Here is a 19879-nt window from a genome sequence, read left to right as displayed (position 1 = left end):
ACCAGTGTCCAACTCCTGACCTGGTCTGTTTTGAGATATTTCACAAATGTGTCCTTGGGGAAACACAGGCTGTCAGTGGGAAGCAGGAGTCAGGTAGCACTGGATGGCAAGCAGGATCTCAGCAGACAGCAAAGAATTGACCATTTCATTATGACTGGACAGTGTTGGCTGAAGACTAGGCAAGGTCACTGAATTCAGAACAAGGCACCAGTCTTCACCAGGCCCCTAGGTGCTGAGGAGCCAGAGGAGGCTTCCAGGTAGGGTATGGGACAAGGGGAGGTGGGGAGCCCTCAGTTGTGATTTCAGGGAGATTCGAGGCTCCAGCAGATTTAAAAGGGAGGACAAGGCAAGCAGCAGGATACATCCAGGGCAAGAAAGCCTGGGGAGCTGGCAGAGCTCCTCTTTAGGGGCAGAGAACATTCCAGGGAGTAGATGTTGTGGATGGGGTAAGACCCAGACAACAGATGTCAAATACTGACCCAGTGAAAAGTGTCTGGTGTTTGCTCAGGCCAAACCCCAGAGAGCAGCTTCCAGAAACTCCTCCAGGCTGGAGGCCGGATGTCCTCCACATTCTCACCTGCTCTCCCCAAATCCACAACTCAGGCTCCATAACTGGGCACAGAGCCTCGGTGGGGGACTTCAGGAGGGTATGAGTGTTGGAAACCAAGGCTATCACTGCAATGCATAAACATGTGCATGCATGTGTGCGTGCACACACACACACACACAATCTTTCTAGTTTACCAAATAAGAAATAAGTATGTGAATATTAACAGTAAATTCTTTTTTTTTTTTTTTTTTGGGTCCGGTCGTGGGGCCTGAACTCTGGGCTTGGGCGCTGTCCCTCAGCTCTTCAGCTCAAGGCTAGCGTTCTACCACTTGAGCCACAGCGCTACTTCCAGCTTTTTTCTTTTTGCTTATGTGGTGCTGAGGAATTGAACCCAGGGCCTCAGGCATGCAAGGCAAGCATTCTACCACTGAGCCACCTTCCCAGCCCCAACAGTAAATTCTTAAATCACAGGTGTGTGTGTGTGTGCGCGCACGCGGACATGTGTGGTGATACTGGGGCTTGAACTTAGGGCCTAGGTACTATCATTTAGCTTTTTCCATTCAAGGTATTCTACCCACTTGAGCCACTTGGAGATAAGTCTCTCAGACTTGTTTAACCAGGCTGGCTTAGAGACATGATCCTCAGATCTCAGTCTCCTAAGTCGATAGGATGATAGGCTTGAGTCACTGGCACCCAGCTGCACGTAAGATCACTTATTCTATATGTATCTATCTATATGTTATAAACGTTCAAGATCAAGCTCCAGTAACAGCACAAAACAGAGAGAGACATATACACACACACATATATATGTATATATACATACATATACATATACATATATACACACATTTCCAAAGTTATCTATGGTGTGACATAAGCCAATAATTTATTTTTATTGCCAAAAGATACTGCATTGTTGGATATAGCATGTTTTACCTACTATCTGATGGACATTTAAGTTTTTATACTTTTTTTTTTCGGTCGGTCCTAGGGCCTGAGTGCTGTCACTGAGCTCTTCAGCTGTAGGCTAGTGCTCTACCACTTGAGCCTAAGCCCCATTTCCGGCTTTTTCTGGTTATGTGGTGCTGAGGAATCGAACCCAGGGCCTCATTCATGCAAGGCAAGCACTCTACCACTGAGCCACCTTCCCAGCCCCATAAGTTTTTATACTTTTGGAAACTTATTTCTTCCATGTTCCAACTGAAATCAACTGCAAAACTAAGAGTTAATAGCTACTTTGTTTATATTAAATAATACATTTTATATTCCACAGGGAATATATTCACAACTATAAATTTACTACATGAAAGTAAAGACATCTGAGCCAGGCGCTGGCGGCTCACGCCTGTAATCCTAGCTACTCAGGAGGCTGAGATCTGAGGATCACGGTTCAAAGCCAGCCCAGGCAGGAGAGGCCGTGAGACTCCTATCTCCAATAAACCACCAGAAAACCGGAAATGGCGCTGTAGCTCAAGTTGTAGAGCATTCGCCTTGAGCTGAAGAGCTGAGGGACAGAGCCCAGGCCCAGAGTTCAAGCCCCATGACCAACCAAAAAAAAAAAAAAAGAAAGTAAAGACATCTGAATACTTATGAGATCAGCTAAGGAGGGCACTGAGTCAGTTTAACTTTCCCTAGCTTATAGCATATTGCTATCTCAGGACAAACAGGTAACCATCTCTTTTGAATTTCACCTCTACATAGAGTCCATTTTGCTAGATAATGGGCTGTATCTCTTAGTCCTGGGCTATCATCTGATCCGTACTTGCTGCTGCTTAGCTTACCACAACCCACTTCCACGGGAGAGTATCATTCAAAATCAGAATGGTAAACATTTCACCCCAATTTTTAGCAAGATCAGGGAAAATGGTAAAGCTGTGGGTGTTTCTTGGGGCTTGGGTTGCCAACTCTGCTTTTCTGATTTTAGGTTAGTTTTCTTTCACACTTACATGTGCCACATCCCACTGCTTAGCAAGTAAGTTTGCTAACACTATGCAAAAATGGCTTAATAACAAGAGAAAATGAATTTGGATGGAAAACCTGTTGCCTTAACTAACTAGAATTTAAAAACTCAACTTAGATAAAGATACTATTTACCCCTTCCCTCTAGGTATTTTTTTTCCTGTTTTTTTTTCCACAGCTGTAAAATATATGGGTGCACAGGGAGGAGGGGGTTTAGAGCAGACTAGGTTGGGCAGAATACAAAAGGTTTGTTTCACTACTTCTCACAGGTGCCTGCAGAATTTCCCTTCAGTTTTGGCAAGAGCAGCTGAGGGTAATGAACAGTGGTTAAAGATGCTTTGTTTTACACCCAGCAAAAAGGATCATTAACACCTCAACTGTTTTTCACCAAGCTTGAGGAAGGGCTCCTGCTGCTGTTGATAATCATGGTAATAACCCTCAGGAGTGCAGGGGCAAAGCAGTGGGGAATTCACCAGAAAATAGTATTCATTGATTTGGATTATGTGCATCACTGCTTCTCTCCTTTCATGTGCTTAATTAAGAGCTGAGTAGTACAAAACAAATGAATCCGCAGCTCTTCACTGGAAAGAACTATCTTGAACAGAAAATTCTTCAGGAAGTGTATTGGAAAAACTTTATTTCTAACTCCCTATTACATTTCTACTACAAAGGGCTCATGTCACCCCTGTGTGTGTGCAGACACTGAAACTTGAACTCAGGGCTTCATTCTCTCACTGGATTTTTTTTGCTCACAGCTGGTGCTCTACCTACCATTTGAGCCATAGCCCCACTTTGGCTTTTTGGTAGTTAATTGGAGATAAAGTGTCTCATGAGCCGGGCGCTGGTGGCTCACGCTTAATCCTAGCTACTCAGGAGGCTGAGATCTGAGGATCTGGGTTCAAAGGCTGGCTTTGATAAGAGTCCGTGAGACTCTAATCTCCAATAAACCACTCGAAAACCGGAAGTGGTGCCGTGGCTCAAGTGGTAGAGCGCTAGCCTTGAGCTGCCCAGGCCCAGAGTTCAAGCCCCATGACCGACCAAAAAAAAAAAAGTCTCATGGTCTTTCTTTCCCAGGCTAGTTGGAACCACAATCCTCAGATCTCAGCCTCCAGAGTAGCTAGGGTTTTAGGTATGAACCATGTGTCTAGTTCATACCTGATGCTTAAAGTTTATAAGTACAAGAGTTCTCTTATTGAAATGATAGAAGAGTGGAAGTGTTTCATCTTAATTTTATCAAGTAGAAATCAAAGCAAGGAACTGTGAGAACAATGGTTCACGTAGGACATAACTATAACATCAAGAAAATTGCAGCAGGAGTGCCATTACAGCTGCCTCAATTTTATCTTCAACATAGTGTGTCACATAATTCACAAGTTTCATTAAAAGCCTCTAGAAGTGACCAGTTGTTGACTCCTTGGGGGTCATTTCTATTTGTTTTGTCTTTGAGAGGAAAGAAAATGGAGTTGTTTATAGTTTAATCGGGCAAATCTGGATAAAGGGCTCCAAACTTAATTTGCAAAGGGTACCAAAATCAGTCCATTTATCATCATGATAAATCGACCAAAAGTAGGTAGGCCTCCAAATTCTCCAAACTGGTGCCATCTAACCTCCTTGTCCACCTCAATGTAACTGGCCACCACCAATGGAATCTCATGACCTTTTATGTTCAAGTTAGCTTTGAATTTAGATCCTCCACATCCATTTCCCAAGCAGCTAGGATTATAGGCACTGCACCCAGTGCCAACACACTCTTAGTAATGGAGACAAGGAAAGAGATAATCACTAGTATAGTTTGTGAGACAATAAAACAAAGATTTATTTTACATTATCTAAGTCCCCGAAAAAATTTTACTATTAAAGAGATTAACAATAGTTGTTTCATTATTCTGGTACCCATTAGTCAAACTCAACTGTTCAGAAAGTTGAAAACCCCAATTTCTAACTCCTAATTAGTCATTAAGAGTATATAAAAAGTTATGTGCATAGGAAAGTGCTGAAGATGCTGGTCAGAGGTATCCAGGCAGAAAGAAGGCTTTTCTATTTCTTTTTGCTGTTCTGAGAACGAGTCTCTCCATAGACCCCAGGCTGGCCTGGAACTCTTAATCCTCCTGCCTCAGCGTCTAGAATACTGGAATTTCAGGCATATACCACTACACCAGCTAGAAATAAGGCTTTCTGTGCTTGAAGTATTTTCCTGGCCATGGATCAGGAATAAGATACTTCTTTTGAGGGTTTGAGAGATAAAGATCAGAAATCTTTGGTATTTAAATTGGACGTCTGAATTCTCTGTCATGCCATTTTTGCCTAGTTTAGTAGAGTCAACTGGAGAAAGAGGCCTAAGGAGAGAAATTCTTAACCTCTGCTCCGAATCTATCCCCAGAGTTAGATCTGAGATCTGAGTACAAATACACTCAAGGCCTGACTTGAATGGCAGTGGGGCAACCTGGAAGACAAATCCCTTAGAATAAACTCAGGCCTACTGTGAATAGCAGATCAATCAGTTCTATCCTGGGGCCCTTGTGCTGAGGTGCCAAAAGAAGTATGGGCACTATAGGTAAGAGCCTAATGAGCTAGAGTTGTGTGACTTAGGGAGTCATCCACAAGGACTTAATATCATTCTGCAGATAATGCATTAGTCCACTTTTACTAGCAACAGGGCTAGGTAAATCCCCAATGATTTCAGGTTAGGCAGGATCTTGACTAATACAGCTCATAGAAGAAGCTATACATTCTATTCTATAAAATCTATGTACAGCATACATCCAACAGGCTGGAAGGGAGGGACACTTAGAGAGAGTGGCAGTACACATGGTCTTCAAAGATTTGCTTCTCTTTTGCTGAGAAGACCTTAGAACAAATTGGGCAATTCAAAGAAAGGGACTCAGTTTGCTGCTGTTCCAAGCTATGATCACAGATTTCATCAGCAAAGTCTGAGTTGCAGGTGAGGCATTTCTTGGAGAGCTGGGAGAAAGAACAAAGAGGTCAATGCAAATGTGAACTCCGTGTGACAGACATCCATGTTCTTTCCTGTGAGAGCCCAAAAAATCCAAGCTGTCAGACCCGGAAAAGATTGGGTGTTTGGAATGCCTTCTCCCAATATACTCTCAGAATGCTGAGAGTTTTCCTGGAAAGGTCAATCAGTCCCAGCTTAAGGGGAACTCAGATTCCACCCTAAACTGTGTGGGAACCTGAGGGTAAATTTAGGTTTATGCAAATTGTACGCTGTTTACTGTTTAGCTCTTCTCAAAATAAGCAGGTCACCTACTACCTGTATACAAAAATTCTGTCACAAGTTGAAATTTGTACTTTACTTCCTTGCACAAGACCAATAAAAACCAAATGGAACCTTGGGATCTGTTGCCAGCAGAAGGCTACAGGTCGCCTGGTGCCCCAAATCTAAGTTGCACGGTCCGGTCTCTGTTATTGTGTTGCTCCTGATTGCAGTGGATTAAGGAGCATGCACAAGTTGTGACACTTTCCCATTGTATACTTAGTGCCCAGCATAATGATTAGCACAAGAAATGCTAAAGAAATTAATGGATTCACATCTGGAAGTACTTATTGATGAAAGCCTCAGGACTCCAGGACTGAAAGGGCCTAATATTGCCAAAGCAGTCAATATAGCTCCAGTCTGGAAAGGACGGTGGACACACCATGACTGGCCAGCTGCCTAGATCATATCTCCTCCCTTGTCATGTTACCAAACTTAACTCATAGGTGCAAACCTTGAGCAGAATGGTAGATGAACTGTTTCCTTCTCCTTACCTCAAAAGGCTGCCAATCCTTGGGCCCAGAACAAACTGATCCAGCTGATCTTTGGAGTTATCAGAATCAGCCACCTCCCTGTGTTTCTCTCATAAAAAAATAGAGCAGGAGAGGAAATTTTCTCAATAATTTGATATGGACAATCCTGCGCATATACTTACCAGGCTGGATGCCGAACTTTCTTGGACACCTGAGAACAAGACAGATTTCATTCAATGAAAAAAATACCCTTAATTCACAGTTGTATTCTAGTAGATATTTCATTATTTCCTTTCCTCCTCCTTTTATTTATTTATTTACTTATTTTTTTGGCCAGTCCTGGGGCTTGAACTCTGGGCTGGTATGCTCTCCCTGACCTCCTTTTGCTTACGGCTAGCACTCTACCACTTGAGCCATACCACCACTTTCAGCTTTTTCTGTAATTGGAGATAAAGAGTCTCAGGACTTTCCTGCCTAAACTGGCTTTGAACAGCAATCCTCAAATCTCATCAGCTCCCCGAGCAGCTAGGATTACAGGCATGAGCCACTGACCCCTGTTCTCTGCTGCCTTCTCTCTCTCTCAAATATACCACTTCTGACAAGGCATTTAGGTCAATTACAAAGAGAAAGGGGAAACATAATGAAATAGCAGTATGTGTGTGTGTGTGTGTGTGTATACATATATGCATATATATACACATGTATGTTTATGTATATATTATGTCCATATAAACAATAAACCTCTTTTCATAGTGAGGAAAATGAAATTTTAATAAACATAGTAACAAGCAAGGAAATAATCTAAGGATAGATTTAAAGACCTCATTCATGTAGTTATTTTTAATTTAGATGCACTATATACTAGACACAATTGATTTTATTTGAATTATGAATTTATCATATTTTCTTTCTGCACTTAAGTACTTTTCCTATCACTGAATTTTTTTCTATGGCTGCTTTCTTCTATTTGCTAATGTGACCATCTATAGAGACAATCCTTACCTCAGGCACGTACTCATCAAAGCTATCTGTAGTAAGATGGCCTACCTGTCTGTTGTTTTGTCAGAATATCAATTTCAGTCTTAACCAAAAGAATGGTCACCCAACAATGCAACAACCACGGAACTGTGTTACCTAGAGTTTCTTGATGAAGACTCTGGATAACAAGCAGGAAATCTAGTGCCCTAACCAAACCTTTAACCTCTCTGGATTGCTGAGATCACATGATAAACACATTACACTGACATTTAATCCTCTAAAGAGTCCTTAGTGGAAACTTCTGTCACATCACTTGCTAGGTTCCCTAGAAGAGCAGCATAGGCTGATCCTTTGAGAAGAAGACAAGCACAATAATTACTGAGTTTCTGAGCATGTGGAGCAGTGGGAAGGCTTAATAGTGAGCTGGAGGTGCCCTGTACACATCATTACCATCATCGAGTCAGCCTGTGGAACATCCATTTCTAGTTGTCTCATCAGCCATTTGAGAAACATAGGTGCTTCTACTATTCCTCAACCAGAAAGTCAGCTAAAAGAAGTAGTCTTCCCTTTCTTATTCTTTTTTGTTGTTATGTTGAGAAAGAGAGAATGCAGAGGTGCTTTAAAGTGCTTTTTTTTTGTCTGTCGTGGGGCTTGAACTCTGGGCCTGAGTGCTGTCCCTCAGCTCTTCAGCTCAAGGCTAGCACTCTACCTCTTGAGCTACAGTGCCACTTCCGGTTTTCTGGTGGTTTATTGGAGATAAGAGTTTCAGATTTTCCTGCATCGGCTGGCTTTGAACCGAAATCCTTGGATCTCAGCCTCCTGAGTAGCTAGGATTACAGGCATGAGCCACTGGTGCCCGGCAATAGTATTTTTAAACAAGAAATAACCCTGTTCCCCCGTCTGGTACAAAAATCTGGTTATGACTACGATAACTTTGTTTCTTTAGACTACTCAAAAAAGCAAATGAGGTCTTTTCCCGGCAATAGTATTTTTAAACAAGAAATAACCCTGTTCCCCCGTCTGGTACAAAAATCTGGTTGTGACTATGATAACTTTGTTTCTTTAGACTACTCAAAAAAGCAAATGAGGTCTTGCCTTGCTTTTGGAGACAAAGAAGGAAAGCTCAGGTTAGCAGGCACATACTACCACCATTCCCTGAGTGACCTTATCTTTCCTGTCCTGCCCCTCTGGAGTCTCAGTAGAGCACACTCAATGTTACCTTTGGTTGGGCCATCAAGAGGGCTGCTGGAACTAACAGTTTCTGAATGCTATAACCTGCATTTCGCTTCCATTTTCAAATCTTAATTAGCTTCTTCTGGTTTGTATGTGTATATCTTCTACACAAAGACATTTCTCTGATTTATACATTTGGAATATAGCCACGGGACTCAATTTGTGTCTGTTGCCTCTAGGCGAATGATCTGATTTGCGTCTTCTGAATTCAGATTTATTTCTCAATTAACACTTCACGCCTGGCAATTTTTCTGTTGGATCCTCAGCTTCTACCCAGCAATTCTTAACAATGAGCCTGGTCTTAATTAGCATCTCAGACAAAAAAAAATTAGTTAAGGAAAGGGATGCAGGCAAGGGTCTTCTATGCTAGTATGGCAAAGATGTCTTACTGGCAAGGTTGTCTTACCAGAATATGGGTTTCCATAGACAAGACCTGGATTTCGTTCAGCGCCTCCTTGAGTTGAAGTAGGCATTTGAATGGACAAAGAATCCAGACCCATGTAACTTAACAATCTCCTGTTCTCCTCCTTCAAGAGCTAAGGAGAAAGAATTTACAGACATAATGAAAGAGAACAAAGAATGGCCACCACAAACTAGCTAGATGTCCACTAAATTTTTAAATGGCAATGTGTTATCGGGGAAGCCCAACAAAAAATAATCCATTCTTCAATAGCTCAAAAATTAGGTTTTTTGTTTTTTACTGAGATTAAACCTGGGCAACAACTTGCTAGGCAAGTACTCTACCATGTTCCCACGTTCCCAGTCCTATTAGTATTTGTGTGTGTGTCCAATACCGGGGGAGCTTGAACTCTAGGTCTAACTGCTCTCCCTTAGCTTTTTTGCTCAAGGTTGGTACTCCACTACTTGAGCCACAGTTCCACATCTGGCTTTTTGGTGGTTAATTGGAGATAATCTCACAGACTTTCCTGCCAGGGCTTGCTTTAAACCACAATCCTCAGATCTGTCTCCTGAGTAGCAAGGATTAAGGTATGAAGCACTAAAACCCAGCTTCTGTTTTGGTTTTCAGACAGTCTAGTTTTGTCCAGGCTGTCTTTGAAAATCCAAACTCTCCCATCTCCATTTTTACTTTTCAAGTAGCTGGGATTACAGATATGACCCACTACTCCTGGCTAAAGCAGGAATAATTACCATATGAATTTTTTTCTCTCTCTTAAGAGAGTTTTTACCTTGTTAAAGATCAAACCCAGGGCTTTAATGCATACTAGGTAAGTGCTCTACCAGTAAGGCATATCCCCAGCACTTCCAAGTTGTTTTTTTCTTTTTGTCAGTCATGAGGTTTGAACTCCCAGCCTGACTGCTGTCCCTGAGCTCTTTTTGCTCAAGTCTAGCACTCTACCACTTTGAACCACAGAGCCACTGTATGTTTTCTGATGGTTACTTGGAGATAAGAATCTCATGGACTTTCCTGTTCAGGGTGGCTTCAAACTGTGATCCTCAGATCTCAGCCTCCTGAGTAGCTAGGATTACAAGTGTGAGCCACCAGTGCCTGCCTTAGAATAGATTCTGTTATATCACATCTCTGTGCCACTATGCTCATACCCCTTAGAACCTTGGGGGAGCAATTCTACCTTCTTTTAATTACTTACATTATTTTCTTTTTCCACTCTTTCTTTCTCTCTCTGCAAAATATCAAATAAAATCTTGTTTTCACTTAGCCGTCTTGACAGTTCAAAGTTCTCATCCTGTCAACAACAACAACAAAAATTATAATTAGGATCACATATTGCCATCCAGATCTGAGGTGGGAGGCAAAAAAAAATTAGTAAGGGAAAGGGATGTAGGCAAGGGTCTTCTATGCTAATATGGCAAAGTTGATGTCTTACTGGCAAGGTAGAGGTTATGGCTTTCCAAAGGGTAAGACTGAGCTGGGGGGCGGGGGAGAGGGGAGGGGAAGACGGCAGGGATTTTAGAGGAAGAAGTTGTATTATGAGAGGGGGTGCTGCTTACAGAAAGATAATAAACCAAATGCCAGAAAGCCTGAGCTAGCATCAAGATTTTTTTTGGCTAGTCCCAGGCTTGAACTCAGGACCTCAGTGCTGTCCCTGAGCTTTTTTGCTCAAGGCTAGTGTTTTACCACTAGAGTCTCAGCTCCACTTCTGGCTTTTCTGATAGTTTATTGTAGATAAGAGTCTTAGGGACTTTGCTCAGATCTCAGCTTCCAGAGTATCTAGAATTACAACTGTGATCCAGGAGCACCTGGCTTGTTTTTGTTTGAGAGTTTAATTGGAGAAAACCTCAAAGACCAACCTATCAGATTTAGGGGTAAACAGAGTCTTGTTTGGTCCTACCAAAGCGTGAAGTAATTGTTTGGAATAAACAGCTCACTCCATGAAGCCTGAGGCACTGTTGATTAATGTGATTTCCTCTCAGTGGGAACAGGCATCTAGATGCAGGTTCCACTGAAAAAGAGGGAACATTGAAGGGCACTTGTTCTAGGCTACAAAGAATCCAGACTGGGGTCTTGAGATTCCCTGAAAGATAGGCTAACTTAACTAGTTTCAGGCTTCAGTATTTCCCACCTCCTATTTGCATACATACACAGGCGCATACCTCACAAACACACTAAAGCTAATCCTACAAGTTGTAGTTTTTGTTCCAAGATTTTTTTATTTGAATGCTGGTGCCCAAACTGCTGTGCGTGCTTCTAGCCGAGCCTGAGGTAGTGCCACAGGGGGTTACCCGATGACAGTGCCGACTGCAGGTTCCTTGCTCCCCATCCCCACTGGCTCCTGCTGGCTCTTCTGGTCCTGCTTCACTTCCTCAAAAGGCAGAAATAAGAAAGAACTATCTGAGTCTGCATAGAACCTACTCAATGGTTACAAAACATTTCCTGAGACCTATCACCAACATGGGGCCTATATTTCCAGGGACCCCCAAGAATGGTATCTGACTTCATTCTCCACCCTCCCTTGTTAATACAAAATATGTCTCCTGAACAGGAGACATATTTGGGTATGGTCTAAGAACCACAAACCTTTACACCCCTTTCTTTTCTGGGCCCCTTATCTCTGTCACCTACCAGTGCAGCAGCCCTGAGTTGCCTGATCTGTTTGTGGAGTCGTTGGCACTCTTTGTACTTCTCTAAGTAACAAGCTTTTCCGGCCTCTACCTTTGCCTTTAGGTGTTCCACCTCTTGTACTAACTGCTCCTCCACTGTTGTTTTCTTGTTCCTAGACTCCTAAAGTATAAGATACAAGGTGTTTTGGATGCATGAAAAATAAGGAATAAGGAAATGGGGATGAGGCTCAGTGGTAGAGCGTTTGCCTAACAAGGCACTCTATTCAAAACCTCAGAATCACAAACCAAAAAAATAAAACAACTGCTATCAGACAGATGAAGAGAATTTGGGGTATTAAAAATTATTACAAGCCAGGCACCAGTGGCTCACGCTTGTAATTCTAGCTACTCAGGAGACTGAGATCTGAGGATCGTAGTTCAAAGCCAGCCTGGGCAAAGTCTGTGAGACTCTTATCTCCAATTAACCACCAGAAAACTGGAAGTCTGTGGCTCATGTGGTAGAGCGCTCAGCCTTGAGCTGAAGAGTGTAGGGACAGTGCCCAGGCCCAGAGTTCAAGCCCCATTACAGCCAAAAAAAAAAAAAATTACATGAGAAGGAGGTTGAAATCTGTGGATTATAGCTTAAAATGAATTTGTTTATTATATCAGAGGTCATGTTTCTAAGAAGTCAAGCAAATAGTGAACTGAATGAAGGAAATGAATGCAAAAAACAGTGAAGATTAAGTGGGTACATAGCTCAGTGACAGAACACTTAACACTGATGAAACCTTGGGTTCCATCTCCAGCATTACCAAAACAAAGAAATCTTCCATCAGATGAAGAGTACATGACCTATCTAAGTGCACTGACCTACAGATATTGCAGTTGTGTAAGAATGTGGGCTCAAAATGCTAGATCTCCTGAATTTTCAAAAGAAGGGAGAAATAACATTTTCTTCAAATGGCAAATACTCTCATTTGCAAATGTTAAATAATTCAATTTCTAGAAAAACACCAAGCCAGGGGCTGGGAAGGTGGCTCAGTGGTAGAGTGCTTGCCTTGCATGCATGAGGCCCTGGGTTCAATTCCTCAGCACCACATAAGAAAAAAGAAAAAAAAAGCTGGAAGTGGTGTTGTGGCTCAAGTGGTAGAGCGCTAGCCTTGAGCTGAAGAGCTGAGGGACAGCGCCCAGGTCCAGAGTTCAAGCCCCACGACTGGATCCAAAAAAAAAAAAAGAAAAACACCAAGCCAAATAAAATACTATACAGGTTTAACTTGACCCATGAGCTGACAACCTGTACTTTCTCCTATTTTTCACTAACTAAGCATGCTAAAAAAAAAAAAAAAGTGTAATATATATAGTAGATACTCAAAAACTGGAGACTGAATATGATTAAAAAGTGATACCTGAGTCATATTCCAATAACGGGGAAAACCCTGGATTTTTCAGACCTTTACATTAACTGAGAAATTAGTGCAAGGATGACTCCAATTTGTGAAGTGTTTTCTATTAAAAGGAAGAAAAGAGGGCTGGGAAGTTGGCTCAGTGGTAGAATGCTTGCCTTGCATGCTTGAAGCCCTGGGTTGGATTCCTCACCACCACATACACAGAAAAAAGCCGGAGGTAGTGCTGTGGCTCAAGTGGTAGAGCGCTAGCCTTGAGCTGAAGAGCTGAAGGACAGTGCCCAGGCCCAGAGTTCAGGCCCCCTCCTCCACGGGGGAAGGGGGGAAAGAAAGAGGGAAGGGGAAGACAAAAGGAGTCATTTCCTATTGTCATTTCCTTTACGGTCTCACAATAGCACTATAGTATTAGTGTGAGTCCTAGCCCAGTGATCTCCTGTCATGTGTAATTTTAATATTTATCACACACTAGACACATGTCTACCTTTCACAAGTAGCTTGTAAGTGGCAGATATTCCTTTTTTTTTTTTTTGGGTCCAGTCGTGGGGCCTGAACTCTGGGCCTGGGCGCTGTCCCTCAGCTCTTCAGCTCAAGGCTAGCGCTCTACCACTTGAGCCACAGCGCCACTTCCGGCTTTTCTCTTTTTGCTTATGTGGTGCTGAGGAATCGAACCCAGGGCCTCGAGCATGCAAGGCAAGTGCTCTACCACTGAGCCACCTTCCCAGCCCCCAGATATTCTTTTATGGTAGAAATCAAATCATCCAGAGATTAATACTATGTATTATTTATGCTATCACCTAAAAATAGACCCTCATCCCTTCCTTCATTAGGTTCCTCCCATATAGCCATGCAAAGACAAACATGCCGTTAACTTCTGCTGTTTCTTCACTGCAGTTGTCTCTTTCTGCTTCATTTCCTCCACTGTCTGCTGGAGTTTCTTCTGGTTCTCCTTCTGCAGAAAAACAGATTTCATACACATATGCACAAACACACTGGGGAAGGGCTTACTGAACTTATAACCAATCAGGATTTAGGGAAGATAAGTCTCTCAGTTGCTGAATAAGCCATTAAATACATAAGCTCATTTAAAGTACAACGCATATTTTCTTCTATTTCTCTACCTGTTCAGTTAAACTGATAAAGAGTTGGTCATTTTCACTTTTCAGATGCTGCAACTGCTCTGTCTTATTTTGGTCTCCTTGAACAAGCTTCTCCATTTCTTTCTCTTGTGTTAACAGCTGGGCCTAAAACAAAAATAGAGAATATAACACCAAAGTGTAAGAGAAAGAAAAGTAACTAGGAAAAATGCTAAAAGAAATACAAGTATTTTCCTAGTAACTCCCAAGTGTCAAAAAAAAATCCCTTAGAAAAAAAGATGCTGGTGTCTTATGCTTATAATCCTCGCTACTAAGGAGGCTGAGATCTGGAGGATTGTGTTCCCCAAGACCAGCTAGGGCAGAAAAGCTCACAAGACTCCATCTCCAAAAAAATCACCAAAAAGCCTGCTAGAAGCATGGCTTACTGGAAGCATAACCTTACTCTTCAACTCAACTCTACCTTACTTCCTAAGAATGTTAGATTCAACTGAGCAAAATTGGATAAACTATTCTCTAAATAAAAGCTGCCTGTCCTTAAATTTTTTTTTTTGGCCGGGCTGGGAATGTGGCCTAGTGGTAGAGTACTTGTGTATCAAGCATGAAGTCCTGTGTTCGATTCCTCAGCACCACATAAACAGAAAAGGCCAGAAGTGGCGCTGTGGCTCAACTAGTAAGAGTGCTAGCCTTGAACAAAAGAAGCTCAAGGACAGCGCACAGGAGTTCAAGCCCCAGGACTGGCAAAAAAAAAAAAAAACAACCCTTTTTTTTGGACCATATTAGAGTTTGAACTCAGGGCCTTCTCTGTTTATCAAAAGATACTATTACCCCTATTGTTTATACCACATCCTCAGCCATTTTTGTTTGTTATTTTTAAATAGATCCTTCTTTTTTGCCCAGAGTAGCCAGGACCATGATCTTCCTATTTGTGCTTTCCATGTAGCTGTGATTACAGGCACATGCTACTGTGTCAAGTTCTCTTTTTTCCTTTTGGTAGGTTGTGAGCTTGAACTGAGGAACTAGGTGCTGTTCCTAAGCTTTTCTGCTCAAGGCTAGTGCTCTACCACTTCGAGTCACAGCTCCACTTCTATTTTTCTGGTGGTTAATTGGAGAAAAGTCTCATGGACTTTCCTGCCCAGGCTGTCTTTGAACTGTGATCCTCAGATCTCAGTCATCCGAGTAGCTAAGATTACAGGTATGAGTCACCAGCCAAGCTTTTTATGGTTGAGATGGGATCTTAAGAACTTTCTGCTCGAGTTGACCTAGAACTGCAGTCCTCCCAATCTCAGACTTCTGTGTGTATTTTTCCTGGCTCATGTTTGGACTGTGAATTACAGTCTGACTATTTTATGTTTTCTGTCATAGGTGAAATGACAGGTACACATCACCACACCCAGCTTTTTCCATTGAGATGAAGTCTCATGGACTGTTCTTCTTAGGCTGATTTTGAACTGTGATGTACCTAATTACAGCTGGGATGACAGGTCAGAGCCACAAGCTCTTGGCATGAAGGTTAATCTTGACTGACAATTTCATTGAATTGTGAAGGCCTAATAGATTAGGAAAACACTTACCTATGTGTATCTGAGAACATTTTCAGAGGATTGACTGGAGAAGGGAGACTAATCTTGAATGTGGACAGCACTAGACTATAGACTAGGAACCCAGACAGAATTAAAAAGGAAAAAGAAGCCAGTAGCTAGCACAGTCATTCTCTCTTGCTTTCTCTGCCTGATGATGTACTAAATGTCTCAAACCGTGAGACAAAATAAGTTCTTTAAGTCATGACAGGCATTCTTTCTTTTTTTTTTGTCAGTCATGGGGCTTCAACTCTGGGCCTGAGCGCTATCCCTCAGCTCTTCAGCTCAAAAGGAGCACTCTACCACTTGAACCACAGTGCCACTTCTGGTTTTCTGGTGGTTTATTGGAGACAGGACTTTCCTGTCGGGGCTGGCTTTGAAATGCGATCCTCAGATCTTGGCCTCCTGAGTAGCTAGGATCACAGGCGTGAATCACTGGCACCCAGTGACAGGCATTCTTTCACAGTAACAAATATCTAGTAGCAAAAAAGGTATGTCTTTGGAGGAAGGGGGTAGTAGGGGAGGGAAAGTGGGAGAAAAATGAGGAGAGGGTAACAAGTTCAACAAGAAATGTATTCATTACACCTTACTTATGTAACTGTAACCCCTCTGTATATCATCTTGACAATAAAATAAAAGGTATGTCATTAGGCAATAAAATGAACAAATCTTTCTGGGACACCAGATTATAGTGGTGGTAAAGCTAAGAAAATACCTTTGGCAAAGGCATGCTGTTACTGACCTGAAGCTGGTCCACTCTGACTCCCATCTTCTCATTTTCTGAAGATACCTTCTGGTTGTTTTCTTTCATTCTATGGAGATGGAGATGACTTTGTGAAATATCCACTGATATCCTTGGCTTCCCCTGGGCAGAAATGATTTAAAGCCGCTTTTCCTATACCTAACAGTTAATAAAACCTATCACTGCTGTAACAGGAAAAGTGTCTTCTAACAAATTCCAGAACTCTACCTAAGGGTGTCTATGCTACATTCATTACCAACTCTTATCCAAGAATTATAAAGCATACTCACTGAAGCAGTTCAGTCTCCCAATAAGCCTTCTGTTCTTTCACTTTCTCTTCTAATTTATTATTTGTGCTCTGTAGAGTTTCTAGCTCCTCCTGTAAATTGAAACATTATCAAAAGAACAACCCATCTCTAAGACACATTTTAGCATCTTATTAACATTGAGCACTTACTGCATGCATGTCAGGCATAGCATGACATAGCAGTGAATGAAATATCTAAGTAAAGAGATTCCCATATTGTAACAATGAAATCTCTCTCTATATAGCTAAGGTAGGCTAATTGTAAAAAAAAAATTCTATATTAAATTTTTTATTTTTTGTTTTAAAATATTTACACTCTAGGCAAGTGCAATAACCCCATTCTTTCCATACTAAAGATATATCCAGTCTGGGTACTGATGGTTCACACCTGTAATCCTAGCTACTCATACTCAGGAGGCTGAGATATGACGATCACGGTTTGAAGCCAGTCTAGGCAGAAAAATCCATGAGACACTTATCTCCAATTAACTACCAAAGCTGTGGCTTAAGTGGTAGAGTGCTAGCTTTGAGCAAAAAAAGTCAGGGACACCACCTAGGCTCTGAGTTCAAGTTTCAAGTCTGGCACAATTTAAAAAAAAAAAGGTACATTTATGTGCGCATGATAGTGCACACCTGTAACAGCACTTGAGAGTCTGAGGCAGAAAGACTGAGAGTTCAAGACCAGGCTAGGTTATATAGTAAGACTATAATTTAAAAAGAAACAAAAAAGAATCTCTACTTTCATTTCCACTGGGGCTTATATTTACTGATTAATTAAATATTTATCAACTACCTCGCACATACTGGACACTGGCAATGGAAAAAGTAGACAAAGTTAACTTTTGTCTTAGAATTCTGTTATCCTGTAAGTTGTTATTAACCATATATATAATTTAGCAGGGTGTCAGTGGCTCATGCTTGTAATCCTAACTACTCAAGAGGCTGAGATCTGAGGATTGTGGTTCAAAGCTAGCCTGGGCAGGAAAATCCGTGAGACTCTTTATCTCCAATAAACCACTAGAAAACCAGAAGTGGTACTGTGGCTCAAGTGGTAGAGTGCTTGCCTTGAGCTGAGTGACAGCGCCCAAGCCCAGAGTTCAAGCCCCACAACTGACAAAAAAAAAAAGAAGAAAAACAAGAAAAATAAATTAGTAGTCACATTTTTAAAAATTCAAAAGAAATAGGTCAATGCTTGTTTTTAAAGAAGACAAGGTCAGGCTGGGAAGTTGGCTCAGTGGTAGAGCGCTTGCCTTGCATGCATGAGAACCTGGGTTTGATTCCTCAGTACTACATATGCAGAAAAAGCTGAAGTGGTGCTGTGGCTCACGTGGTAGAACGCTAGCCTTGAGCTGAAGAGCTAAGGGATAGTGCCCAAGCCAAGTTCAGGCCCCACAACTGACCAAAAAAAAAAAGACAAGGTCTTACAATATAGTCAGAAAAGTACTGAATTTATTGTTATCCTGCCTCAATCTATCTAAGATTTTAGCTATGTCCATCATGTCTGGCATAAAATTAGTTTAACTCAATATAGCGAAAATGTTAGTTCAACAGAAGCAATAAAATGTGATTTTTTTCATATTAAGCCCTTGAAATTGTGTTTACTTAATGACCATTTTGTGTGTGCGCAGGTGTGTATCAATACAGCCATATTTTGAGTATTCAATAGTCATAGGTGGCTTTGGCTATCACACAGGTCCTAAACATTTGTTTTTTCTTTCGTTTCCTTTTTTACTTAAGATCAATTGATCTTAAGCTTCAATGGCAATCCTCTGCCTATATCTCCAAGCTTCTTAAATTTCTTTTTTAGGCTTTATCAGCTTTTGTGCTGGTACTGGGACTTAAATTCAGGGCCTATGCACTGTCTCTTAAGCTTTTTCACTCATGTCTAGCATTCTACCACTTTAGCCAAAGCTCCACTTCTGGCTTCTTGGTGGTTAATTGAAGATAAATAGTCTAATGGACTTTCTTGTTCAAGCTGGCTTTGAACCATCATCTTCATTCAGATCTCAGCTTCCTAAGCGGCTAGGAGTCAGCTAGGTGAGTTACCACCACTGTATATGGCCTTGAACTTTTGTGTATATGTACTAGACCTGGGATGCTGGCCTGGGTGCTGTCCCTAAGCTTCTTTTTGCATAAGGCTAGTGCTCTTACCACTTGAGCCAACTTCTTCTACTCACTTCTAGCTTTTTTTTAAAGTAGTTTATTGAAGAGTCCCATGAAGTTTCCTTTCCTGCTTGGGCTGGCTTTGAACCATAATCCTCAGATTTCTGGCTCCTAAGTAGCTAGGATTACTGGCATGAGCCACTGGCGCCCAGCCTGACCTTGAACTTTTGATCCTCTCCTTCAGTCTGTTAACTCTGCTTTCTCCTCTCTTTCCCTTTCTCCTCTCTACTCCCCCTCTTTCAACAGGTCTTTCTATGTAGCACAGGTTAGCCTTGAACTGTGTAGCTCAAACTAAACTCAAACTCATAATCTTCCTGCTTCAGGTTTCCAGAGGCTCGGAATACATGCATATACCATCATATCTGGCTCTTCTCTCCTTCTTTCCTTTCTTCCTTTGTCAGGCTTAAACTGGGTGCTGTCCCTGAGCCTTTTTGTGCTCAAGGCTAGCACTCTACCGCTTGAGCCACAGTACTACTTCCAGTTTTTGAGTGGTTAATTGGATGTAAGTGTCTCACCGGGACTTTTTTCTGCCTGGGCTGGCTTCAAACCTCAATCCTCAGATTTCAACCTTCTGAGTAGTAGGATTACAGGCATGAGCCACTGGCACCCAGCTCTTTTCTCTTTTAATATCTACATTCTGACAAAACAAATATTTCAAATTATAAATAGCAGATTATTATCAAATTATAAATAACCAGATTGCCTGGATCTGAAGGTTCTATCACTGACTAACACTTTCTCAATTCAGTAGTAGTAATTGAAAAATCTAATTGAGTATTTGAGGTTTATGATGGTTATTATTTTTTTTAACAAATAAAAGAATACATGAAAAACTTTTTAACACTGTGCCTTTTCAAAGACCTTAGTGACATGAGAACACAAGCCAAATGAAAATAGGATGGACCAAAAAGACCACCTAAATCTGATCTCCATGCTCCAAGTTCACCTTTAACTAGCAGCCATACCTGCTTCCTTTTGAGATCAGCCTGCATATCTGAGTTCTGCTTCTGGAGAGTAGCACAGCTGTCCTTCAGCTCCTGGTTTTCTTTGCAAAGCTCCTTGTTGTGCTGCTCAATCTCTTCCACCTTTCCCTACAAAAGAACATTTC

General features: G+C 41.6%; 1 protein-coding gene across 1 annotated transcript in view; it reads right to left on the bottom strand.

Annotated features, from left to right (window-relative positions):
• Positions 1-4303: 4303 nt before the first annotated feature.
• The window catches only part of Calcoco2 (calcium binding and coiled-coil domain 2), a 34642-nt gene continuing 19066 nt past the window's right edge, over positions 4304-19879 (bottom strand). Inside the window, exons 5-13 of the mRNA XM_042673564.1 lie at positions 19737-19862; positions 16592-16680; positions 16302-16371; positions 14007-14129; positions 13751-13837; positions 10075-10170; positions 8874-9003; positions 6439-6467; positions 4304-5473 (exon numbers count right to left, since the gene is read on the bottom strand). Of these exons, the coding sequence (XP_042529498.1) occupies positions 5300-5473; positions 6439-6467; positions 8874-9003; positions 10075-10170; positions 13751-13837; positions 14007-14129; positions 16302-16371; positions 16592-16680; positions 19737-19862 (924 nt within the window). The 3' untranslated portion in view covers positions 4304-5299. The remainder of the gene's footprint in view (positions 5474-6438; positions 6468-8873; positions 9004-10074; positions 10171-13750; positions 13838-14006; positions 14130-16301; positions 16372-16591; positions 16681-19736; positions 19863-19879) is intronic.

Source organism: Dipodomys spectabilis, unplaced genomic scaffold (assembly GCF_019054845.1).
Source record: "Dipodomys spectabilis isolate Male_0828 unplaced genomic scaffold, ASM1905484v1 ptg000018l, whole genome shotgun sequence".
NCBI lineage: Eukaryota > Metazoa > Chordata > Mammalia > Rodentia > Heteromyidae > Dipodomys > Dipodomys spectabilis.
This window is presented reverse-complemented; position numbering and strand designations above follow the sequence as displayed.